The 26,785-nt window shown below is 35.9% G+C and overlaps 2 protein-coding genes across 2 annotated transcripts in view; one reads left to right on the top strand and one right to left on the bottom strand.

Moving 5' to 3' along the window:
* The window catches only part of anxa5a (annexin A5a), a 16,263-nt gene extending 1,272 nt beyond the window's left edge, over nucleotides 1-14,991 (top strand). Inside the window, exons 2-13 of the mRNA XM_046849791.1 lie at nucleotides 3,376-3,481; nucleotides 7,522-7,612; nucleotides 8,414-8,508; nucleotides 8,858-8,971; nucleotides 10,271-10,361; nucleotides 11,701-11,780; nucleotides 12,550-12,600; nucleotides 12,793-12,886; nucleotides 14,178-14,273; nucleotides 14,388-14,446; nucleotides 14,539-14,661; nucleotides 14,826-14,991. Coding sequence (XP_046705747.1) covers nucleotides 3,376-3,481; nucleotides 7,522-7,612; nucleotides 8,414-8,508; nucleotides 8,858-8,971; nucleotides 10,271-10,361; nucleotides 11,701-11,780; nucleotides 12,550-12,600; nucleotides 12,793-12,886; nucleotides 14,178-14,273; nucleotides 14,388-14,446; nucleotides 14,539-14,661; nucleotides 14,826-14,885 — 1,060 coding nt within the window. The 3' untranslated portion in view covers nucleotides 14,886-14,991. The remainder of the gene's footprint in view (nucleotides 1-3,375; nucleotides 3,482-7,521; nucleotides 7,613-8,413; nucleotides 8,509-8,857; nucleotides 8,972-10,270; nucleotides 10,362-11,700; nucleotides 11,781-12,549; nucleotides 12,601-12,792; nucleotides 12,887-14,177; nucleotides 14,274-14,387; nucleotides 14,447-14,538; nucleotides 14,662-14,825) is intronic.
* Nucleotides 14,992-16,954: 1,963 nt separating this feature from the next.
* fgfbp1a (fibroblast growth factor binding protein 1a) lies at nucleotides 16,955-23,553 on the bottom strand. Its single transcript, XM_046848824.1, has 2 exons — nucleotides 23,511-23,553; nucleotides 16,955-20,075 (listed from the first exon to the last, which is right to left on the bottom strand). The coding sequence occupies exon 2, from the start codon at nucleotides 20,070-20,072 to the stop codon at nucleotides 19,422-19,424; it is 651 nt and encodes a 216-aa protein (XP_046704780.1). The 5' UTR covers nucleotides 20,073-20,075; nucleotides 23,511-23,553; the 3' UTR covers nucleotides 16,955-19,421.
* Nucleotides 23,554-26,785: the final 3,232 nt, after the last annotated feature.

The raw sequence follows: 26,785 nt of genomic DNA, 5'->3' as shown, positions 1-26,785 counted from the left end.
TCCTTTAACTCCATATTCTGAGGATGTTTATTAAACAATCTTCACTAGAACAAATCCACAGCAAAAACACACAGAGCCTTAAGAAGAATACCATAGAATTAATTATAGGCATTACATAATACACCTATGAAGACTAATGAGAGGAACAAACTAAAAAAATGTAATTGTTAGCATTTTAATTGCCACAAATTACAACATTCTTTATTTCAGATTTCTGTTTATTCTATTTTTCTGGGCCAGACATCGTCTGCCTCCTACAAGCCCAACTATGTTTCTTTTGTTTCTTTGTCTCTTTTTGTTGTGCAGTTTTTCTGCTGTCACTTGTGGATGCTTTCTTATGTAAATCCTACAGCCCACTATGTGATCTGAATACAACACAATGCATTTAAATTAGTTTTATATTGTGTTCTATTATTTCATATAAAGAAACAAGCTACTGTACTGGCTTGGTGCAGTCAGCAGGGGGCGCCAATACTTTCTGCCACTTTCTTCAACGCTTCGTTATGCTTTGTAATGTTTTTATATACAGTACATTCGATTAATGGTTTGATTTTTTTTTTATTATTAAATAGGAACTAAATACAGAAGAGAATTAAAAACTGTAAGAGAGGAAGAGAAGAAACTTCAGACCACATCTGGCATTGGGTTGACTGTAGGAACAGTCCTGGCTAATGGTTTGATGCATTGTTGATTTTAAATATCATTATTGTCAGTTTCAGCTGTCATGCAAATAAATAGAGAGCGGTCGCTTGGGGCTTGTCAGTGTGAATGTAGAATGAAAGATTTCATTTTGGTACCTTTTTTCATATGGCAGAAAAGTGAAGTCCTCACTATCCTGAGAGTAGTCCATATTTAAAATGTCACAGTGTCTTTAAAGTGTTTATGTGATGTATTAAAGTGTCACTTAGGTTTGCCAGTCCAGTGTTAAAGTGACAATTGTGGAAAAGATCACAGGCACCAGGTGTGCAAAAGGTGAGATTCTTACATCTAGTCTTAATATATGCGTTTTAATATTAAGGCCAATTATTAATTTAATTAAGTTAATTTCTATTCAAAACTGGAGTAAATACCCCAGCAAGACACCTGGACACAGAGCCCTGTATGAGCAAAGCCTGTGCTATATTTTTTATTCAGGGTCTCATAAAAGATCATCGAGATCTGAAAGAACGGACTCAGGAATAAACGTCTCACTGCTGATGACATGCAGGAAAAAAAATCTACAGTGAGTCATACAGTTATTCAGCCTCCTGGGCTTTCTTCCTCACACAAAACACTAATTACAGCATGTGCTCATCTTCCCCACATCAATACTGTGCCTTATTTGCCTGTCAGTTGAAAATGTAGGTTATCTACAGTACAGTCTCTGCATTCCTGGGCATTTTTAACTACTTAGCTCAGTGTAGGATTTTTATTTTAATAAAAATTCAGCAATATTTAGCAATAATTTCTTTATTATTAAAATGTGCATGTTTACAATAAACAGTATATTCACATGCACTGTTATCTCTAATCCCTTTTTCAGATGAAGTTCATAAGGATTCCTGAACTTAAATCTTAATGAAGAGAGATGAGTGAAGTTTTTAATTTTTTTAATTTAAGACACAGCATTTATTGGGTAATCTAGGTCAGGGTTATGTCTTTATTTGCACACGTATTTGAACGTATTTCAGGTATTTTGGCTCATTGTTTACGCGCAAGTGTTGTGCTTAGACAGTTTATATACAGATAAACTCAAACGACAAGATGCAACTTTGTGATGTGCAAAACTGCTTAGGCACATGGTATTTTATTCTTGACAATAAATCTTTGAATCCTCCCTTTCTAAGGATTTCTGAAATTACAGGGTGCTGGCACTTCCTTTGTCTGCTGTCAAAATCGAGACACTGGTGGCTGATGAGATTTAATAATGCTGCTAAAGTTCAGCAAAAATGTTATAAGACCGTGTACGACTGTGAATCCGACACAACGCCACACTGTGATGTGCTTTTAAAACTAAGCTAGCAATGTTGCGCTAAAAATCCCGTCAATGCGTTAGCTAACCAAGATTTCAAAACAATACAAGAGTCAAATTGTTAAATAAAAACAAAATCCAGTGTCCTGTAAGTATGATTAATGTTCACTATATGGATTTTATTAACCAGATCAAGTATTTATTTAATTACACTTTTATTACATTTTATTTTATTTACTTATTTACTGCAGGATGTCACAAAGCAGCTATAATGAAAATGATTAGATTACGAATATAGATTTTAAGTTCATAAAGTAGACCCTGTGAGTTGGTGCTTATGGCTCCCCCCCATAGGTTTCTCTATTAGACCATACACACAATTCTTTTTATAGAAATTATTTATTATACAATAAAACTAAATTAAAATAGCTCTTCACCGGACATATTTTAAAAGTGATAGTTAAAGCATTTAATCTTAATGTCCCTGAGAAAACTGAGTTTGTTCACTACATCCAATCACTCTAAATTCAGAATCATTTTATTTGCTAATGCTTTACATGTATTAAAAAAGAATACAAGGAAATGTAGTGTATTTTTTTTCTTCTTTTTCAAATCACCTGTTTTCTACACATCCATATACTGAACACCTTTGGGATGAATGTGAACACTGACTGCACCCCAGGCCTCATCACCTCACCTGCATCATTAGCTGACTTTACTAACGCCAATGTAGCTGAATGATCACAAATCTCCACAATCACACTCCAAAATCCAGTGGAACATCTTCCCAGGAGAGTGAAGGATATTATAATAGCAAATAAGGACTTCATGTGCAATGGTATGTTTAAAAATCTTATGTGTCCACAAGCTCACATGTAGGCAACTTTTATTCTTCTGCATCATTTTTCTGTGCCTTTTATAGTTTTTACTTTGAAAGTGAATTATTGGTGTATGAATGACGATGCAGCATTGATTCATTGTCTTTTTTTCTCGTTTTTGCTTGGGAACTGGGGGAAAAAACAAAAAACAAGCACATATGAACAATTTTGAAAGATCTCAAAATCCCATTGTTACTTTTACTCTAATAAGCAAAATGTCAGAGCGTCAATTTATTATTTTTATGACACCGTTATAACACGAAACACAATTCTTCATTATTACTCCTTCATTATTATAATGTAGGCTTCAAATCATACACGAACCTGAACTGTATCAAAGTAATTAATGATGATGAGTGCAAATAGGATGCACAACAGATGAAGATTGCATTTCAGAGTATTTATAATCACCTTGTGAAGTTGATCAAATGACAAACCCGCATAAGGAAACTGTCGCCGGTGGAAAATCATATCTTCATAGACAAGATTCAATTGAATCCGCTTCACATGCGTGCTATAATGCATCCTGTGTGTCTGATTGGACAGACTGGCGCTGGGTGGACCCGCTGCAGATCTGGGTCGAACAGAGCTCACAGGTAACCTGATCACACTCTTCTCACATCTCTCTCCCGTTCTGCCTGTAGTGCTCCAGGTAATTAGGGCTTTGTGTTTTTGCACACTTCTCATTAGAATGATGTATGATGTACGTAACACAGAATCGCTCCTCTCATCACACACACACTGTTCACCTGGCTGCAGGATTCACCAGCTTTTCACCTTTTTTCACCTTATGAGCATCTCATGAATACACAAAGAAAAAAAATCTGGAAAATCAGAACTATTGGGTGAATGATATTGTTGCTGTATTTTTTTTTCTTATTGTACTTTTTATAAAAATAATATATTTATTATTGTGTATTATTATTTCCATTATTATTAATCGTATTAATCACATATTACATACATATTATCACTTTATTATTTATATGGTTTGATTACTTATATAGGTATAAGCATTATATAGGTATAAGCATTACTTTGTAATTGTTTATTATTCACTTTTCATGAATTTGCTGCATATTTTTTGGAAAAAATTGTGCATTTGTACTGTTATGTGTAAAGAAGTTATATAAATAAATATTATTATATTGATGATGATGATGATGATGATGATGATGATTGCAATAAAAAATTATTTTGTTTCTTTTCAAATGTTGTACTCATATAACATCTTTAAATGCATCACAATAATAAACATATTGAAAAATAATGAAAATAAAAGTGATTTCTTTGTTATGTTGTTTGGAAAAAAATATATTTGAAAATGAAATGACTAAATGCGCTATTTATGTCAATATATCAGCAAAGTAAAATTGCAGTGTAAAGCTGAATGAATAAATGAATGAATAAATAAATGAATGAATGAAAACCCGAAACTGCTTCTGTCTCTGGGTTGAGATATTCGAGTCTGACGTCAGTAGGGGATGTGGTCTGGGGTGCAATGAAAACTAGTCTAGCATTCAGAGCTCTGAGCTCAGGCACAGGTGAGAGGAGAGAGCAATAGGTAAGTTTGGTCTGCTTCTCTAGTAGGTGAATAAAGTCATAAAGAAAGTTTTTAAGGTTTATAAAGGAATAAACAACAGAGCTTGAGTAGTTCAGTATTTAAATGCACCATTGAATTTATGTATCTATGTATATTTGTATGTATGTTAATATGTGAGTATGTACTTATTGATTGATTGATTGATTTATTGACTCATTTTGTTTTTAGATTTTACACCTCGGACATCATTGAATCTTCAACCATGGTAAGAGGAATCTATGAACAAAAACGAATGATTCCTTGTAAAAAAAATTTGAAGGGAGCACAAATAAAACCTATAAAACTTCCCAATCCCGTGTTTTAGTATCCAATATTATCTATGCACGGTTGAGATTTTTCCTACTCATAACCTTCTCGAATAAATACATCTTAGACAGTGTTTCGAATATCTTCAAATAATAACCCGATAATTATTTTCAGCGGATTCGAAATAAAAAAGTCATGTGTAAAAGCAGCAATAAATAAATAAATAAATAAATAAATAAATAAAAAGGAGGGGCGATATTATTAGCATTACTTTGATCTTTAGATTAAATATTGATAAATATTTCAAACAGGGATCCAAAAAACTATAAATAGAAAATAATAAAATGTAATTAAATTTGATGAATGGATTAAATGCAAATGTGTATTTCAATGTAATCCTGGCCTAAATTCTGAATAGCTAATGAGTTCTTCAAATATTATTTTGATGATTAAAGCTTTTAACTTCCCAAAGCTAGTATTGTAGGATTCAATAAAAAGGTTGAGGTTTCCTCAAGCAAGAAATGTAAAGTTGTTAAGATTAAAGATCGTAGGATCACTTTGCCTCACTTTGTCAATATTGCGCTAATCTTTTTGAACTCATTCCCAAGCTTGTTTTCATCTATCATGGTTTTGGGATTAGGATTGAATTCTATCCGGATTACGAACGGTAGCCGTAGTAACCTCCAAACATTCATTTGACTCTGTAGTTACTTGTAGCATCCAAACAGGAACTGAATAAATAAAGACTTCAGATGTCACAGGGCACACAGGGTTTAAAGAAGTTTGAAATGATCCAAGGTTCTTAGCTGGGATCTGTGTAATAGATCTCCGGATGGCTGGATTACAGTAGATCAGACACCTTTAATCTAATCACTTAATCTACAAAATTGTCACGTGACTTATTTTTGTATCTTTGCTTTACAAATCAGTGGTGTGTGACATTGCCTTGAGCCACCGCTTCAGATTTAATAGCGATATAAATGTACAGTAATCGCCTATTTGGTGAGGTTCTCAAAAACCGCTCACGATAAACGAAAAACCGCGACAAAAGAAAAACCGCGATAAACGGACGCCACCCTAAAAATGCTCTTTCATGTTTACAGTACTGTACTGTATTAACATTTTACTTCGTTTAATTACTAATTATTTTTTTATTAACACATTTCATATTTCAACATAAAAACAATTCCCTATAAGTGTTTCGGTCTATCGTGTTATCCGCCAGAAACCAGGAAAATCAGCCAAACAAATTAGTTATGTTACAAATGCGATTCCGCCATAAACCGGGGATGCGAGATTCCAACCGAGGGAAAGCGGGGGATTACTGTATTATTGTATGGTATGGTAATGGTATTATGTATTATTATAGTAATGTCATTTTATACTTTTTTTTTGTTGTTGTCACTTTTAAATTGTTGTAAAAAATGTCAATGGTAAAATTAAAGTATCCTTAACCAAGAGTATTTAGTATTAACTTTAAATCTGCACAATGTTAACACAGTGTTAATGTCCATTTATTTATTTTTCGGATTTAGTCTATATTTTTTATATTCATGACTAAAACTATATATACACAACATTAACATATATTAAATTTAAATATGTCTCTAGACAATCAGTCATATTATTATAATTATAACCTATTATTATTATTATTATTATTATTATTATTATTATTATTATTATTATTATTATTATTATTTTATCTATTTAACTAATTACGGCATATAAATACATAAATTCATTTTATCCATACAATCTACTTTAATTATAGTTAATTATTCTGAAATGTAAATAATGTTACATTTTTATAAATAATTAACTAATCTTTTTTAAACTTGAACAAGACTTAGAGTTTGATGTAACCTCCTACAACTAGAAAGACCGATTAAGGATCGTGCAATATGTATGAGGGTTTATAGATGTATTTATATGATCTAAATATAATTTCAATCAATATCAAAGAACACAAATTGTATTATAATCCCAGTTGTGCTGTTCAAGACTTACAGAAAAGATCTTAAACTGAATTTTGGTGAGAATCTCATGTTTTGAGATGTGTGCTTTATATTTTAATGCTAGTAACTGTTGTCCATCAAAGATTATCTCAGGATGATCCTCAAAACGTTTACATTATAATGAGTAAGAAGAGTCACAAAATATCCACTAAACTGTAAGTAATGGAGACTACTAGGACTTACATCCTGAAACCTGAGCTGACAATGTAAAAATTATATCTAAAGAGATTTCTGCAAGATTGAAAGTTTTGGGAATTAGAAAATGGCTGCCCAGTTAAAGCGTAGAGTTTTTGTGTTGTTCGAAATGATTTAACAAGATGAATAACTTCATATGGAAATGTAAGCTCAGCGGTAGATCAGTGGTTAAGGCATTAGACTTGTTATCAAGAGGTTGTAAGTTTCTGTCCCAAGCACCACCAAGCGGCCACTGTCTCAGGACTGCTTCAGATTCTTATTTAGTGTGTCTTCCAAATTCACAACAGTAACAGTGATAGGACTATATTGAATATACATTTGGTGTTACTTAGATAAGGTTGGGTTCCTTTTTTGAGTGTGGTTCCTCTAAAGAATTTCCCCCTCATACAATTACAGTGAGTTTTTCCTGCCACTGTCACTGCTGGCTCACTCATCAGGGATAAACTCATAGAGACTAAATTAGTAGTTGCAATCTTTTTCTGTAAAGCTGCTTTGAACAATATCCATTGTTAAAATACATATTATACAAATACTGTTGGATTGAAATTAAATAGTGTAAATGCAAATGTAATGTGAATGGTATATAGATTCAAGAAATAAACAGTTTGCTGATCAGGGCTGTGATTTGTCCTTCAGGCTTACAGGGGCAGTGTGAAAGCCTTCGTGCATTTCAATGCCAAGCAGGATGCAGATACCTTACGAAAAGCCATGAAAGGAGTCGGTGAGGAAGTTATACTTATATACCCTGGTGGTTAAACCAGTCTGGCTCAGTAATCACGTATACTACTCACACGAAATATACAGTTCAAACTCTTTCTCTCTCTCTCTCTCTCTCTCTCTCTCTCTCTCTCTCTCTCTCTCTCTCTCTCTCTATCTATCTATCTAAATATACATGCATGAGCAGCAGCTAATTAATTTAAAGCAACTCGAGGCTGCATGTCTTTAAGGGTAAAAAGTTCAGACAGTAACTAATGATCTCATTGTTCCTACTTCAACCAAAATCAGTCATTTATATCTGTTAGAGTTTGGTAATTACCAGGCTCACTGAGTGTGTGAGTTACTATTTGCATACTAATTACTAACTTCCCAGTCATGAAACTTTCATTCTTTTTTTTAATGAAAGAATTATACTTCTTCTCTCAGCTTCTCCCATTAGGGGGCGCCACAGCAGATCATCCATCTCCATACCCCCTGTCCTCTACATCTGCCTCTTTCACCCCAACTACCTGCATGTCTTCCCTCACCACATCCATAAACCTCCTCCTTGGTCTTTCTCTTTTCCTCCTTCCTGGTGGCTCCATCCTCAGCATGCTACATATTAGTCTCCTATTTAAAAATAACATATGTTGTAATTATTTTTTGTACCCTTTTTTTTCTTTTTCGTATCAGAAAAAATACCAATAATTACAGTTTTACAGTTTAACAGTTTGACACATCAGTTTTTAGTTACATATAACCAAACTGTTGAAGAATAAGGACATGTTTTGAAATCGTGTTATTCTTGTAACTGGTTTCTGTGCAGGCACTGATGAAGACACCATCCTCATGCTCTTAACTGCTCGGAACAATGACCAGAGACAAGAGATCAAGGCGGCGTATAAAAAAGCACACGGCAAAGTGAGGCGCTGCTCGTGTTCATGGTTGTAAATCTCAGCCATTGCTTTTGGTGCATGTCAAAGATATTTGTGTATCACTGTTTAGTATTTGCTGAGGTTAAATGCAATTCATATTGAAGGTGTTTTGACTGTAGAACCCAGTACTATATACAGTAGTAGCAGCAAGAATAGTGCTAAAGAATTAAATTTTTTTTTTAGAAACCCAGGCCAGTACACATTAGTGAACGATAACTCTACAGAGGACCTCTATTAACAGAGCTGTCAAGATGAGACCTCAATTACTTTACCGTCAGTCAGTGGCTATATATTATCTTCACAGCACATCTCTCTTTCTGCCCCTCTCTCTGTAGGACCTAGTGAAAGATCTAAAGTCCGAGTTGGGAGGGAAGTTAGAGGATCTGATCATACCTCTGATGTCTGCGCCTCGTGTGTATGATGCAGATCAGCTCCACAAGGCCATCAAGGTCCTGTCAAATCCTTTGTATCGAATAGAAAAATACACTTATTTCAAATTAAAGGGAAGAGAAAAAACACTTTCAACAAGACTGCACAAATGTTTGCACCAGCATTCGCATATTGCAGTTTTTTTCTGTTTTATCTTTTATAAGAAAATAATCTAGTGAGGTACCTGGGGTCAACAGTGCAAAGTAATGGAGAGTGTGTTGGAGAAGTGAAGAAAAGAGTGCAGGCAGGGTGGAGTGGGTGGAGAAGAGTGATAGCAGAAGTGATCTGTGATAGAAGAGTATCTGTGTGAGTGAAAGGGAAAGTTTATAGGACGGTGGTGAGACCTGAGATGTTGTATGGTTTAGAGACAGTGGCATTGAGTAAAAGACAGGAGGTGGAGCTGGAGGTAGCAGAGCTGAAGATGTTGAGGTTTTCCTTGGGAGTGATGACGATGGACAGGATGAGAATGAGTTTATTAGAGGGACAGTGCATGTTGGACGTTTTGGAGACAAGGTGATGGAGGTGAGATTGAGATGGTTTGGACATGTTCAGAAGAGGGACATGTGGTATATCAGTAGGAGAATGCTGAGGATGGAGCCACCAGAAAGGAGGAAAAGAGGAAGACCAAGGAGGAGGTTTATGGATGTGGTGAGAGAAGACCTGCAGGTAGATGGGGCAAAAGAGGCAGATGTAGAGGACAGGGGGTATGGAGACAGATGATCCGCTGTGGCGACCCCTAATAGGAGAAGCCGAAAGAAGAAGAAGAAGAAGAAGAATCTAGGACTGAGTGGAGAAAAGCAAAGAAAAAAATAGATGTTTTCAAATAACAAGAATTTTTTAAAACTATTTACATTGGGGCAAAATAAAAAATTGCTCTGTTATCAATCACATTAAGAAAATAAAAGGTTGTAATGGAGAAAGAGTTTCTCCTCTTACCTGAAAACATTCTTACTGACTTGTTACAAAGCACTGAAACTGAAGACGCCTATTTTTGTTGAATATCAGTACGTTCTAATTAGGTTCGCATTAGGTGCACCGTTTGGCTTAGAAGCCCCAGTGAAGGAGCAGTTACTACAGAAGCAATTATATATTGGAATACATCTGTTTCTCTCTCTCTCTCTCTCTCTCTCTCTCTCTCTCTCTCTCTCTCTCTCTCTCTTTTAAATAATATATTGATATATCTATGCAAGCCAAATTGTAAACCACTATTTATTTTTATTTTCAGCTTTGCTTTTAAAATCACAGTTTATATTTTCACTTAAACATGTTTGTGATACACTAGTGTCTAGCTTTAACATTATTTATCTTCCATAACACAGGGAGCAGGTACTAATGATAAAGTTCTGATTGAGATTTTGGCCTCCAGGACCCCCGAGCAGAAAAAGGAGATTAACAAGATATACAAGAAAGGTAATCTTTATCATGCCTGATCAGAATATTATAGTGGATACAGTGTCGTGTCAACCAAAAAAAATGACTTTAATCATAATAAAATTAACAAAAATTTCAAGATATACACTATATTGCCAAAAGTTTGCGAAAACATGACCTTTCCTGCCACATGTGATTCTTCTCCAAACTGTTACCACAAAGCTGTAGGCACTCAATTGTAAATGATGTCTTTGGATGCAGTATCATAAAATGTTCCAGCATGGCAATGCCCCTGTGCACAAAGCCAGCTCCTTGAAGATCTGCTTTACCTGGTTTGGAGAGAAAGATCTTCAATGGTGTGCTATAGAGCTCTGATCCTTAACCATACTAAACACCTTTTGGGATGAAACACTGACTGCACCCCAGGCCTCCTCACCTCACCTACATCAATGCTTGACTGCCCTCGTGGCTGATGAACCTTCAACTCTCCACAACCACACTCCAAAAACTAGTGGAACGTCTTCACAGAAGAATGGAGGAAAATTGGAGAATAAGAAAACAAAAAAGTTTTTGTTTTGACTAAGAAATGCAAAATAGAACAACCAACCAAACAAATAAATATAAATGAATAATAATAAATATACATACATTTTTTTAAAGAAAAAAAATTTTCTTACATTTTTTTAATGGTAAGTCATTTGACAGTAAATTTGATCCCAAAGGATTTATAATCATACTTATTCATTTCCAAATACCAAAAGCAGAGCCCCCATTCATATTATCATCTCTAGGAGTTGTTCGTTATCAGGTTTTTTGGCTCTGGCTTTCTCATTAGAGCAGGATATCTAGATTTATTTATGAAATATTAAAGGTAGATTTTTTACTCCTAGAGTAACACACGATTGAACTTAAGCAATTCCTGGACTTTAAATAGACTGTTAATTACACTTATGGTTACCATCTTTGCATATCTACATGTAATTAGTTTCAGATGCTAATGAAAGTGTCAGATATCAGAAAGGTCTTGGTAGAACAAGATGGATGGATTTTCAATTAGACTCCAAGATTGATTCTATTATGCTATTGTGAGAAACACGGTGAAACTGTGTTCATTCATAGCCACAAGACGCTTGTGTGTGCGTGTGTGTGTGTGTGTGTGTGTGTGTGTGTGTGTGTGTGTGTGTGTGTGTGTGTGTGTGTCATTTAATCTAGAAACTGGAGAAGAAAAAGCCATCGCTTTCACACCAATGGAAAATATGACAGAGAACTCCTTTTAAAAGCCGAGCCCTTTCCTACACGTCCTGTCTGACTCCATTAAGATGTCTGAATTTGTCATTAATGATTTGTTGTTATTGATCTCTCATGTTTCTAAACCTAGAGTATGGAGGCAAGCTGGAGAAGGACATCATGGGAGATACATCTGGACACTATCAGAGGTTGCTGGTTATGCTTGCACAGGTAAATCATGTAATTTTTTTATATTAATGAATAAGCTAAATTAAACACGAGGTCTTGATTTTAATGATAATTTTTTTTTAGACTACTGAGAAAAGGTTCTGAGTTCGAATCCCAACACACCCAAGGTGCCAAGATTTGGTCTTAACCCTGCATTGATATCTGATTTGCTTTGGACAAAAAGTATCAGCATAATGCAAATACAAAACGGTGCAAGTCATTTAGTGCCTTTGATCCCCAGTGGTGTCGTTGAGGACGTTGCTTAACCCGTTAAAGTCCACCGATGGAGACTCCTGAAATAACAGACTTAGGTTTCTATTAGTCTAATATGCTTTAAGTTGCATACATAAATAATAAATTAGGGATTTAGAGAGTTTAACGGGTAGACGTGCAGACTTGGCTGAAAAGCATCAATTACGCACAATGCAAATTGAATGAATCCAGAAGGCGATACACATCCGAAAGGTCAAGCTACTGTTAGTTTGTGCACAAAGGTCAAGATAGTCAAGATGAGTGTTGATAAACTGAAACCATAGAAACGGTGAGAGAGAGGTGATAATGCGAGATCGCAACGCTATCTGATTAAAGCCGCCCTAAAGATGGTGCAAGCATGAGGATTAATTGCACTTGAGAAGTAAACTAGTAACTCAATCCCAGAGGTTGCCAGGTTGAGTAAAGCTCATCAGCTCTGTGTAATGAGGGATTGTGTAGGGTGATATCGGTCTTGCCTTGCAAAGCATCTTGACTTTTAATACACTATTGTTCTCTTCAGGGAGAAAGGGAGGAGGGAGTGGATGAAAGCCGAGTGGAGAAAGACGCCAAGGTAAACAGATCATGTTTGTGTCTGCTTTTATTCCCGTCTTCTCTTATCTAAATGAAACAATCAATATATTAAAATAATAATGATGGTTTCTTTGGTCTTTGTTGATTAGTATGTGTTGCAATAGAGGTGTTTTAAGGTGAATTAGAGGTAATGTGATACACAGGTTTACTTTACAAATGTCTACAATTTCAGGAATTGTTTGCTGCCGGTGCAAAAAAAGTCGGCACTGATGAAGAAAAGTTTGTTCAGATACTGGGAAACAGGAGCATCGAGCACCTGAGGCAAGGTAATTGTAGGTGTGTGTGTGTGTAAATACTAAGGAAAATAGTAATGGTGGGCATTACATGTATAAAGATGATGCCTCATACTTCCCGAATCACTCTTTCACAATTTGAGCCCAATCGATCCTGACAATCAATTAATGAAAAATGCAGTGTATTCAGTTGACATTATTTTTGGGCACATAACATTGCTAAAAATAAAACTGACCAACTGAAACAACCCCAGATCATAACTCTTCTTACCATGATACACCTGGACTCATCAGACCACATGACCTTTTGATATTGCTCCAAAATCCAATCTTTATGCTCTCTGGAAAATTTGTAACTTTTTTTTGAAAAATCAGCCTCACTACTGTAATTAGTGGTTTTCTTACAGATATACAGCTGTTTAATCTTAATCTCCTGAGGTATTTTTACATTGTGCATGTGGGAATGCTCTTATTTTCACTATTATATATAGCAGCAAGTTCAGCTGTTGTTTTTTTTCGATTTGATTTCACCAAACCTTCCCAGATCATGATCATTTAAGATTTTTTTTTACCACAATTTCCTCCTCAAAGATAATGATTCACCACAATTTTTGAATAATGAATTGCACAGTCCCAATTTGCTAAATTAAATCTTGGTGATGAAGTTTTATTTGCGAGGCTGTAACAAATCAGCACCTCCTGACCAATCAGAATTAAGAATTCAACAACACTTTGGTACACTATATAGACACCTGAGTTTTTAAGCCATATGTGGTTTTTCCTTAAACTGTTACCATGAAGTTGGGGGCACACAATTGTATTGGACGTCTTTGAATATGGTAGCAGAACATTTTCCCTTCACTTGAACTGGAGACTCAAACCTGTTCCATCGTTACAATGCCCCTGTGCACAAAACCAGCTTCATGAAAATATCCTTTACATGATTTGAGTTGCCTGCGATAGAGCACTAATCCTCAACCTCACAGAACATATTTGTGAAATGCCGACTGCACCTCAGGTCTCCTCACCTCATCTACATCAATACCTGAATTTTCTAACACTCTTATGGTTGAATGAGCACAACTCTCCATAACCACACTCCAAAACCTAGTGGAACATCTTCCCAGAAGAGTGGAGGTTTTTTATTAGTGCATACCAATATTATCAAGTGTCCACAAAATTTTGTCCATATAGTGTATGCGGAAAATGCAATATATTTGAAGCACAACAAAATAATCTTGGTATAATAAACTATATTATATAGTGTTCGGACACTGTTTGGAAAGTAGAAATGCTTCAATTGTGTCTTTCTTCTTTGCCCTAGTGTTTGATGTGTATAAGAAAATAGCTGGATGTGACATTGAAGAGAGTATTTGCGGGGAGTTTACTGGCAACCTTGAGGCATTGCTCGTAGCAGTGGGTAAGAAAGAATAAAAAACAATGTGGAATATGTTAAAAAAACACACATTTGTCTAGACACTCCATAAAAAAACAGTCTCACAGGAATTTAAATACATTTATTTTTTCTTCCCAGTGAAATGTGTGAAAAGTATCCCGGGATATTTCGCTTACTCCCTGCGTGACTCTATGAGGGTAGAAATCTTTATCAATTTTACCAGTGTGTTCGTTGTTTTTTTTTAAATATCAATCGATCTGCATTTTATCTGCTGGTCTGCATTTCCCAGCGTGCCGGCACTGATGATGAGACTCTGATCAGGATCATGGTGTCCCGGAGTGAGGAGGACATGCTGGACATCAGAGCCCAGTACAAGAAGATGTATGGAGAATCACTGCACCGTACCATACAGGCAAGTGTAACACATACACACCTCATTACTCTCATCTATACACACACTGAAGCAAAGGTCAGTGCATAAAAGCATGGTATTACTTTCACTTTGCTTTCAAATCACACAGCAGGAGGAAACAGTAAAACATTTTACATTTATGTCCGTATGTTTTTCATTTTCAGGAGGACACTGATGGGGATTATGGGAAGGCCCTGCTCTATCTCTGTGGTGGAGATGATTAATTCTCAATTATTTCTCAATGTATGGTTTGCTTGTATCTGCTCTTTATTCATATTTATCATAAATTCATAGATACATTATTTTGTATGTTTTATATTACTAATAGTATGCATACATACATACATATATACATAAATAGTAATTGTAAACAAAACTGTTCATAACATATACTTTCATGTTTATCTAATCTTCAATTGTGTTTCATTTATTCCTGATTCAGAAATAATGTATTGTTCCAGTGCTGTGATGACATATTTATTGATTTTGAAATAAAGTTTTTTTCACTCATTGAGTTCTATCTATCTATCTATCTATCTATCTATCTATCTATCTATCTATCTATCTATCTATCTATCTATCTATCTATCGAATCCAAGAGCAGGTAAAGTTTACCTTTAAATATACCATTAAAGCTTTATTATTAATCAAACCATTAGGGCCCAAGGAGTCCCTGGTGACATTATTAGGTAATAAACATGTAATTCGTGGCTATGATTTATTTACGCAGGGGAAAGAGATCATTAATTTACAGGAATAAATGTTATTAACACAAAAATTAAAAATCTAGTTTACGAGGAAGAAAATGAATTATGACTGCATGGTGCAAATATGTTGCATTTTCCTTCTTCCACATTTTAAATAAAACACAGAAATCTAGGAAAATCCCTATATAGATGTACTTTAGATTGGATGGATGAATAAATGGATGGATGGATGGATGGATAGATAGATAGATAGATAGATAGATAGATAGATAGATAGATAGATAGATAGATAGATAGATAGATAGACAGACAGACAGACAGACAGACAGACAGACAGACAGACAGACAGATAGATAGATAGATAGATAGATAGATAGATAGATAGATAGATAGATAGATAGATAGATAGATAGATAGATAGATAGATGTTTTTATAAGTCAGTAGTATGGCACTGCAACACACTCTTATATACAGGACACATTAAAATAGTGTTTGTGGTGGGAAAAAAATGCACCTTTGCGGTAGATAAGATAATGCTTTTGTAATGCCATTTTCCTGCCAGTAGGTGGCAGGTTACAATTTCAAGGCTACTTCTGGATACAGTGCACATACACACACATGGACAAAACCATCTCTGTTGCACAGAGGATTCACAGAGTAAAGATTTCACTATACTGTATGTGAACTTAAAGTGGAATTATGCCAGATAGATAGATAGATAGATAGATAGATAGATAGATAGATAGATAGATAGATAGATAGATAGATAGATAGATAGATAGATAGATAGATAGATAGATAGATAGAGACATTCAACCCATTTTATATTTATATGGCTTCTCTTCAATAAGTCAGATGTTTGGAATAGAAATATGTTAGCACATTATAAAAAACCAACATTATTTGCATATTATTATTATTTATGCAGGTGAGTGTACATGATGATGCATGTGTGTGTGGGTGTTACATCCTGAATCTTATCACTAAACCCTTTCAGTTCATTCCGAGCTTTGAATTCCTTCTTTACAAAGTCAAACGGTTGGAAAAAAAAAGGGGGTCACTATCTACCAATCACAAAGCACAGGAGCAAGGTGTGTGATCAGGCCACCTTGGTCTCAATAGAAATAATTCAACAGGTTCCGCCTACCAGGAAGTAGGAATCCCTGAAAGTCGGATCAGGATTGTGTGTACGTGTGTATAGGGGGAGGGGGGGGCAGCGTTGAATCTCCACACTAATTAAACCAGAAAGTAAGGCAGTGAAACAGTTCACAGGTCTTCTGAATGATTTTTAATCGCACTGATATGAGAAAGATTTTCCAAACATCATAACATTTGTACAATAGTCTGCTCCTCGAATTTGATTGGTCAAGTGATGTTCCAAGAGTACATATATTTAATATAATCCTATGTGATGTTTTACTGTGATGTTTTTACATCATGTAAATCATACTTGAGTAAACAACATACATAAATAAATGGCTTGAGTCTTATTGGACTTCTGACGTGTCTTAAAGTATCTGTCAGTATTTTTAACAGTATTTGACTGTCCTCAACACCAAGACACATGATGGAGAAAAGCCCAAACTAAGCGATTTGTGAGATTTTATTTACTAAAATACAAATCAAATTGTACAGCTGAACACTGCATTAACACAACAGCCACGTTAACACAATAACACAACAGTCTATTCGACATGCCAGAGTGAAACAATGATCAAAAAAACAAAGACAAAGTAGTAAAGCAATTTTTCATAAAGATATCTTTAGTTAACAAATAAAATTACAGTATCACTTCTCAAAGAACAATTAGTGTAAAATAAAATTGAAGTAAATTATTTTAGATAAAGTAAAACCACATTTTCAAAGCTGTGATTGCAAAATGGAATTGTAACCATCATTGTCATCTAAAATATCCTGGAGGAAAAATGACATATACACTAAATCATAAATGTAGTTGAGTAAAGAGTAAAAGTTGCTTATATTTTTTGATACTCAGTAAAACTAGAAATTACAATTACAGTAAAAAGTACTTTTACTCAAATACTTCCTCTTCGATAGATAGGGCGTCTTCGATGAGACTTGCAAAGCAAATATAAAGTAATATTTTGTCAAAATTTTCACACAATTTTTACTCTATTTTAGTGACAGCTTTCAGCCAAATCACAGCAATGCCAATATTCATTATACACATCTCATTTGTGTGGCAATGCTTTTAAGCCTAAAAAAGGTTTGAACAAGCACCACATGACTCCATGTGCACTATTCATCCTCCACACAATGCTATCAGATTTAGTTTCTCCATTGCAGTCATCACGACTTGCAGCTTTTATCGAACAAGTAGTGTTTGAAGCTCTTTGGTTTAAACGACCTACAAACTCAACAAAGCCAAATTATAAAGGAAGAAGTTCAATCCTTTGATGTGGGAACTTAGTGATATTTAAGATTTTATTACTGTGGTGAAAAAACGAATAAATAAATGGAGTAAAGTTTACACTTATACTATGTGCACCTGGTGAAAGAAATGCAGCCGAGTTTTTTTTCTTCTCCTTAAGGAATGATTTACAATCTTGAGTCATAATGAAACAGCGTGATGCCTTTAAGCACTGAATTTGAACATGATCGCTTTCTACCTAATTTTGGTTACAACTAGAACAACTAGAAAACTATAATATTTGCGGACAAGATGCACATTTTAGATCTTGATTTAACAGACAATAAGAATTCGGTTCAATTTAATAATCTTTAATTATAAAAGTTTCATTTGGGCTCTTTGCAGCCAACTGGATTGTTTTTTTGATAACTAGCCGGTCTACAGTAGCTATGACAAGATTGAACAAAATTTGATGACTGAAAACAAAAAAAAAAAACTTTCACACACTTTGTTGGCATGCTTGAAAGCAAATATTTACTCGACATATTGCACAATTGTATAAATACATATTATGCGAGATTAATCCAATCTTGCAAACTGCATCTGCTGCAAACTGCATTAGCTCAAATATGAGTATTATTGCTGTTTTTCCTTTCCACAATGGCTGACCAAAGAGAGAAGAAATTGATTTGGACTTTTCAACAAAAGCTGGACATTGTGAGGAACGTTCAGCCAGAAGAGTTTAAAACACATTATACATATAACCCATATAAACAATATTCATGCTTTTCTAGGAGCAGCTGTGGCTGCAGTGAAAGGAGATGTGTTGAATAGTTGAGTTTTTTGTTTTAGTGCATTCATTCTCACTGTATGAGATTCCTGTCTGTGCTGCAGCTCTCTGTTATATTACGTTTCTCTATAATTATTGATGGTTTCTATAGTCGTGGTGTCATAATAAAGGCATTGAGAGGTAGATTGATTCAGGTAGGACACCACTAAAGGCCTAGGTGTAAAATACATGGCCAGCCACTGGAACACAGGCATATAAAATGAATTTTAGTTGACAAAAATGACATCTAAAGAGTGATACCTACATGTGCTTGGAGAAGATCTAATTTCAGATTTTAGTCCCCATTTTACTATTAGAATAACCTCCATTATTCTGAAAGAACTTGACCATCATTCATTCAGCTTTAACAGCATTAGTGAGGTCAGGTAAGGAGATCTGGGGGTAAAGTTTTTCATAAAAGATGTAAAGTGGGATTGAATTATGTGCAGAAGTTCTTCCACTCCAACCTCAACACACCATATATTCATGGAGTTTGCTTTGTGTACAGGAGCATTTTCATACTGGAAGAGTTTTGAACTCTCAGAGATATAAACACATGATTTACTTTAATTCTTAAGTCCTGTAAAGCTTCTTTGAGACAATATCCGTTGTGAAAAGCGCAATAGAAATAAACTTGAACTCTTAGTTGCAATGAAGGGAAATTATTTCCACACAATACAGAAATGTTCTATACAGTTGTGTGCTTCCAAATTGGAAAATCTTCAGGGGAAGAGCTTCAGATGGTTGTGATGGTCAGGTATCTATGTAATTTTGGGCCACGCGGTGCTGTTCTTCTGATTTGTGAGTAGAATTTGATGTGAAAAATAAAGTTCTGATTTTACATTTAGTAGATTAGCAATCCTCAGTCTCAACCATAGCAAAGAAGAAGGTACAGAATGAAGACCAAGAGCTGCTGCAATACTCCTCAGCCAATTTCTGTCTATTAGTAATGTCTGGGCACGGCTTCTTCTTCCTCGCAGGAGTAGAATGAAGCTTTGGAGTAGTTTTGAAAGCAAAGTGTGCTCCTTTCGGTGCTTTTCTGCACATTTTCGCCTTGAGTAGAGCTTTGGCGTCACGACATAAATTCTTCTGCTTCTTGAGGGAACGGCTGATCTGTTTCCAAAACGCATTGACATTGGATGTGTACTCCGGGCACAACCTGGGTTTTGCGCTGTACACGCAGCGGAGACTCGTTTCAGCGCCCGTTTTGCAGGTGATGCTCAAAAGAAATGTGCCATCGTGCTCAACACTGCTTTCAGTGGCTGCCCATGTGCACTGCGTCCCATCTTTATTCATGGTCCGGCCTTTGAATAATGCGGTGTCATCATTTGAGTGTTTCGAGTCGCTCTTTTTAGGATTTGGAGAAGATATCGTCGGTTTTGGAGTGGAGCCGTGCTGCTTTTGCCTTCTTTTTCCCTCCTTCTTCTGAGCATTCGCCTGCAGAAAATGCTGCATAATGCAGATGGAGATCAGAATCAGCATCATGCCTTTGAGGTTTGCCATACTCTGGAGATAAATGAAAAGAAAAGCTTCTTTTTAGCTATTCATTAGTTCAGGTAGAAAAAAATCTATAAGTCAAATTTTATATTAACTTTGAGATAAATACACTATGCCAGGTCTCACCCACTGTCCTTCAGATCTATTTAAACTGCTAATCTAATCACTCTGCTCATCTCAGACGTTTATTTACAATATGATCTCACTTTTTACACAGAACTATTTGCCTTTATATTTTTGCACCCCTGTACTGTAATAATTCCTGGTTTCTCTCTGGATTTCTCTCTTCATGCTGTCTCAGGGAGACATTTTTTTTTTTTACTTTTGTCTCCACTTTGCTTATTAAAGATCTAAATCTACACCAGGATTTCTGAAAAGCTGCTTTGTGACAACTACAGAGGCCCAAACATGCCACCTAATGCTATGTTGGGAATAGTAATAATCTTAATGGCTAATGCATGGTTTAAATTCCAACCTATGAAAAATGTCTGTAATGTGGTCAGTGCTTTTTTTGTCGTGTCCTAAATCCTGATTAATGATCCATGTTCTATGTGTTCATTTATTTTTTCCAAATGAAAATTGTTTTTAGCTTTAAAACTTCTTTTTCTAACATACTGCAAAACTCTTTTATATATTTCATCACTTCTTATTCAGTGGGCAGTTAAAATCAAAGTAACTATTCTGAGGGATCCGGAGCATCAGCAAAAACTGTTTAGTAACTGGTTAAAAATTGGCTACTAAGTCTTGATGTATCATCACTGTAGATTACAGATTACAATGTGCTTGTTAAAAGTCTAATATTTCAATGGTTAAAAAAAATAACCTCTGATAATCTTATAGAATGCGCTGATCTTATATCAGTGTGGGTTTTGTGCCAGCAAAACAAGTGGTGGTGATACTGGAGAAAAAATATTAGACTCAGACAGACAGACAGACAGACAGACAGGCAGACAGACAGAGACAGAGAGAGAGAGAGAGAGAGAGAGAGAGAGAGAGAGAGACTTAAAAAGACAAGCGATAGAGGCTATATATAGAGAGAGAAATGACAGAGAGAGAGAGAGAGAGAGAGGGCTCAGAATTAGACAGAAAAATATGAAAGAAACTGAGATAGATTCAGTAAGACAAATAGAGAGAAATCGAGACCAGAAGAGGGAGAGAGAGAAAGAGAGATGCAATTTTATATATATGTTATTTATATCTTTTGATGCCCCCCCCCCCCTTATTCCCTTTATAATTTATGGTATTGGATGCTGAGAGGGAGGGAGGGAGGGAGGGAGGGAGGAAGGAAGGAAGGAAGGAAGGAAGGAAGGAAGGAAGGAAGGAAGGATGGATGGATGGATGGATGGATGGATGGATGGATGGATGGATGGATGGATGGATGGATGGATGGATGGATGGATGGATGGATGGATGGATAGATAGATAGATAGATAGATAGATAGATACTCCAAAAGAAACAGGCTGAGAGACACAAAAGAGAGAGAAAGAAAGAAAGACACAATGAGAGACTTGAACAGACAGAAAGAGAAAATGAGAGAGAGAGAGAGAGAGAGAGAGAGAGAGAGAGAGAGAGAGAGAGATCTTTATGAGGTCTGTGGTAATGTATAACAGTCCTGATTAAATGCTTTCAGGAGGAACCAGCAGTGTTCAACACTACAAATATTGATTTAAACCCTAATGTTGCTATTAAACTTTCTAGAAACCACAAACAATCTGTAAACCAGGCGAATGCACATGCACACAACAGCAGCGTATTTAACCCAATATATAATATATAACACAACATGGAAATTAAACAACAGAAATGAATGTGCAACTCTGAGGATTATACAGCACTTTAGAATCCAGCGTTTATGTGCTAGCTGTGGAGTCAAGGTGTGGCAACCTTCACTATAAACATAACCGCAGGTAAGAGCTTCAAAAGAGGATTCGCAGCTGTCGATGGAATACTACACACTGACGTCACTGCTTACATGCCAGCTGCTTATGTAGTATATTCAGCAAACCCTGTTGGGTCAGATTCCAATATAATACCCTACAGTTTCCTATAAATGCACTTTTTTCTTATTTCTCACATATTTTTTATACCATTTGTAAAATTACAGACACATTTCCATTTCTTTTCAAACAAAGATTGAATACAATGCATACATTGCTTTTTAGAAAGAGCTCAAATATTGTATTATAGTATTTTTTTTTTTTACTGGTCATTTTACATTAAAAAATTTAGAATTTTGCAAATTCAATCGTGAATTTATATGTACTGTAGTGTATGAATGACTAGACCAGTGGTTCTTAAACTTTTTATGGCGTTTTCCCCACTATAGAGATGACGTGGATTTTTAAGCCACATCACCCCAGAAAATAGTAATGAAATTCTCTAAATTTGTGTCTGATTATTGAAACATCAAAGTTCTAAATCAATAACATCAAAAAGCATCAAGTTCAAAAATAGAGAAAAGCGTAGTGCCCCGATTGATGTTGTTTTAATATATTTGCATTAACAACCTTATTGTTTGTTTGTGGTTGCTTTGAGTGTATGAACTTCAAGAACTATTAGACTAAAATAAAGGTGAGTCCACATTTTTTTAACAGCAGAACTTTTGTAAGATGGAGAGAACAGGAGAGAATATGTTATCAGTGTGTTCCTACCACAAGGGAACGGAATACTGAACCAACATGGCTACCATTCCATACTTCAACCCTATTAACTTAATCTGGACTGTGGCTCATTGGAATCAACTTCAGCATACAACAAGACAATGACCTGAAGCGTACATTCAAGCGTTATTGAGAGAGCGAAACTGATAGACTGAGTGTAATCTATCATGGAATGACCTGTCCAGCTGTTGAACTGCTTTGGGATGAAGTGGATCACATGGTCTGCAAGAAACCTTTTAATAGAGAAGAACATCTTTGGCAAGTTTTACAATATTTCAGCTGAATGTTTGGACAAAGGAAATGTCCGGATGCTGAGAGTGTGTAAAGATTTTATTCATGCTAAGGGATAATTTTTAAACGAAAATAAAGTTAAATATCGGTATATTTATATATTTGGTCATAGTGAATATTTCTCCCACTGAAGAGAAAAATCAACAATAGACAAATGTAGCTACGTTACACCCAATATGTTCGGTTAAAAATACTACAGAAATAATTTTTTTTTTAGACATTTCTTTACTACTATTTCACATACAGCCTCCTTTATACATTTACACTTTCACCTATAATCAGCTTCAAGAATCTATGAACGTTACTGTTCTTTAAAAAGGATAACTAGAGGCACTGAGGCAGCTGTATAGTATTTTATAGATAACAAAAAACTTTTTTTTACTTCATTGGAAAAGAAAAAGATTAAAATGGTGAAAAACTCAAATTAGCATTTCATTTGTGAAAACATGGCCCCATGTTAACCTGTAAATATTAGTGAATAATGTTACCTACTGTGTCTCCTGCGCAGGGGGAGTTTAGTATCCAAACACCTGAACTCCTGAAAGTGCTTTTTTATAGAACGAGCACACACACACACACACACACACACACACAAACACAGTGTTGGATAATCTCTTACAGGAATGTTAATTTCGTAACCAAGGGACTTGCTTTGGCTTGTCCTCAATGATGCAAAGTCCCGCCTGCATTCAAAGTGCCGTCAAAGCTTCAGTCGTCTTTCACCAGTAGCTTTGTTACAGTTTGTAACCTTTAGTAGTAATAGATCTTTTTCCGAGAACCATGTAAGCAAACTAAAATCTAAAAGCTTTAATCGTCTTTAAACTGTGATTTGCAGAAAAAAGTACTTCAAGTGTCATTTGAAATCTTTTATGGCTTTGAAGTCATATTGAATTGGATCACATTTTAAATGAAATATTTCATTTTTAAATTTTTTTTACTGGCACAATCCATCTCTATTTCACAAAGGTCTTAAATTGACAACACACGATATCCAGAAACATTATTTGGCTCTTTATTTGATTATTTAATAATAAAAACACCAGAATGTGCTGTTTGGATTTAAACGAAATTCAATGAAAACATCCCAAATACATAAAAACTCATAAATGTTTCAGAAATTTTTCTCCTTTGGTTATCATCAATAAAATTGCAATTTGCAATAAAAAAAATTCAATTAAATTAGATAAGATTTAGATATTGGTCTCAGGCTTTTTGCCCAACTGTTCCCTTGTTAGACAACATAGCAATATAATGGTATGTTTTATAAAATATCAATATTACAATATAAAACCATTATGTTAAATACCAGCAAACAGTGTTCCTGTCCCTTTCCTCTCTTTGGATCTGCCTGATTTGTCCTGACGCCTACTTCTGGATGGAGTTCTATTAAATTGTTGACCACATTGTTCAGCTGGACATGGTTCCACATCAACAGCCCAAAGATTTATGAAATTACTGAGCAACACAAGAACTTTGAGGATGGATTTGGACTACAATTTCTCAGGACCACAGGATGTGTTGCACACCTTAACAATGATAGAACTACAATGAATGGACATTCAGTGTTGAGGAGGAGGATGGGTTTTCTTTTTGGGTCTCAAATTTTTTTTCTAATACCATCTTACAAAGCTTTTTCTTATTCTTTTGCACTAGTTTTTTATCCCACCAGCGCCCTCTGCTGGACGATTCTTCAGCCATAGACGAACAGATTTAAAAAGAAAACATTTATTCATTATACATTCATACATTTCTCTTTCAGGGAAGTACGCTACACTAGTTAATAAAAGTAATCTGGTTCATTCACATAGAAAAAACAAACACAAATATTCAGTCCCTGAACTTGTCTAAGCCTCTGAGGAGGTGTGTAACTGTCCATTTCTAACAAAGTGTATCCGAGAGGTACGGTCTGTGTGATACATGAGGTTTTAAGTGTAGGTAAACATATCTGGAGACCAACTTCATCATTCACACCTGGTGCATGATGACAAAGTCAAAGTCATTTAATTCCAACGACGCACACTGGATATCTTCTGCCTTCTATCTTTTCACAGAACCGCACCGGACTATTGTGTGAGGATTTCAGCTCCAGGTTTATCTGCGGAACAATAAAAAAAACTATTAGTAAACATTTGGACTAGAATTTGATCAGAAGCTACTCCAATGCATGTCTTACTTTATTTCGTGAACCAGCTGATGACTTTGGTGCAGAAGTCCTGCATGCTGTGCCAGCAGTACTGCTGTGCCAGGGTCTCCGCTGACCTTGTGGGTGCTGGAGTGGTTGAAGCTGGTGCTTGTGTAGGTGCTTTCGGTGCCAAAACCTTCTTTTGCTGAGTTGTTTTGGAACCTGGTTTGGATGCGACGGGTTTCACATGCTCTGTTTTGGCCTTTCCAGGTCTGGCAGGTGAAGGTCTTGTTGGCTGAGGCTTCACATGCTTTTGTTTTGGCTTCTGTCGGTTTGGTTTCTGCTCTGACTTGGCATGATCGGAATGCGGTGCGGTCGTAGGTGCTTCAGGTTTGGCTTGCTCCTGCTTGGCAGTTGTGGTTTGCGCCTGTGCTGGTTTTCGTACCATAGTGGACAAGGAACCACTGATTATAATCATCTGAGATTCATCTGATGCTTTCTTACAAATGGAAGGCTTGAAGAACTTCGGGCCCTGGCAGGCGTTTTTCAACTTGCGCAGCTCCCACATGATTTGTTTGAAAAAGTGCTGAGGGTTGGTGTTGTAGTTTCGGCAGCTTTCCGGCTTACCCTGATACTCGCACCAGTATGATGCTTCTTGGCCCACACAGGAGATACGCATCCTGGTCAGCTCCCCGTGTCCTGTCAAAGTCATGGAGCATCGATCCTTGGTTTTTGTAACAAACTGAATGGGTTCTTCCAGAACGCTTTTAGTCCTTCCGGCTTCAGCGACACCTTCTCCATCCTGGTTGTGAGCAACAGCTGCCCAAACGCAGCAGGACAAGACCAGCGCACAGCTCAGGCTCTGCATGCTTGAAGCTGGAGAACGAGTGTGAGGCAGCAGGTACTGAACATTATGAGTGGACCTGCCCTGCTATATACGTTCACAGCTCACAAAGAAGGCTTTTAAGCCAGAAAAAAAATGAATGGTGTCTTCTCACCAAAGAACCCCCTCCCATGACTCACATGGTCGCCTGGGGGCTGTCAATGAGATTCTGCACACACATGAAACCAATTTAAAGGCGCATTCAAAGATGAAAGATCCAAATACCCAAACCCTGGTGGTTATGCAGTTGATGGAGGTTTTGTAAACTGCCCGTCTAAAATGGAAAAACTTCCCATCTGCTGAAATTACAAACAAGTCAATCAGTGTCTGAGAGTTCATAACATGCATCCTGCTTAGCAGAACATTCCACAGTGGTTTCATTGTGAAGGAGAAATGCATGGACTTTAAAATTCAGGGACAAAATGAACACTTCAGACATGAGATGAAAACATGGGTGCTGAGGAAGGGGCCACTGACTGAAACTGAATAGTATAATATATGTGTAGATGTTGTATGTAGTATTGTAGTAGTATAATAATATAATGTAGTAGTATAATATATGTGTAGATGTTGTATGGATATGTATGTTTAAGTTTTTTCCTCTTCAAATTTTCATGTGTTAAATGACTTTCTGAAAAAAAGGAGCCAAGATTTGAAATGTAAATACTGCGGAGGCCCTTAACGCCGTCCTACCTTCAGCCCTGAATCAAGTCTGGGGCTGGGATTGTTTTTTTTCCCCTGTGCTTTTTTAATAACTGCATT

Source organism: Silurus meridionalis, chromosome 5 (assembly GCF_014805685.1).
Source record: "Silurus meridionalis isolate SWU-2019-XX chromosome 5, ASM1480568v1, whole genome shotgun sequence".
Classification (NCBI taxonomy): Eukaryota; Metazoa; Chordata; class Actinopteri; order Siluriformes; family Siluridae; genus Silurus; species Silurus meridionalis.
This window is presented reverse-complemented; position numbering and strand designations above follow the sequence as displayed.

What these genes read in the sequence shown, in the direction of transcription:
- fgfbp1a (XM_046848824.1), bottom strand. Translation starts at nt 20,072, where the DNA reads ATGGCAAACCTCAAAGGCATGATGCTGATTCTGATCTCCATCTGCATT.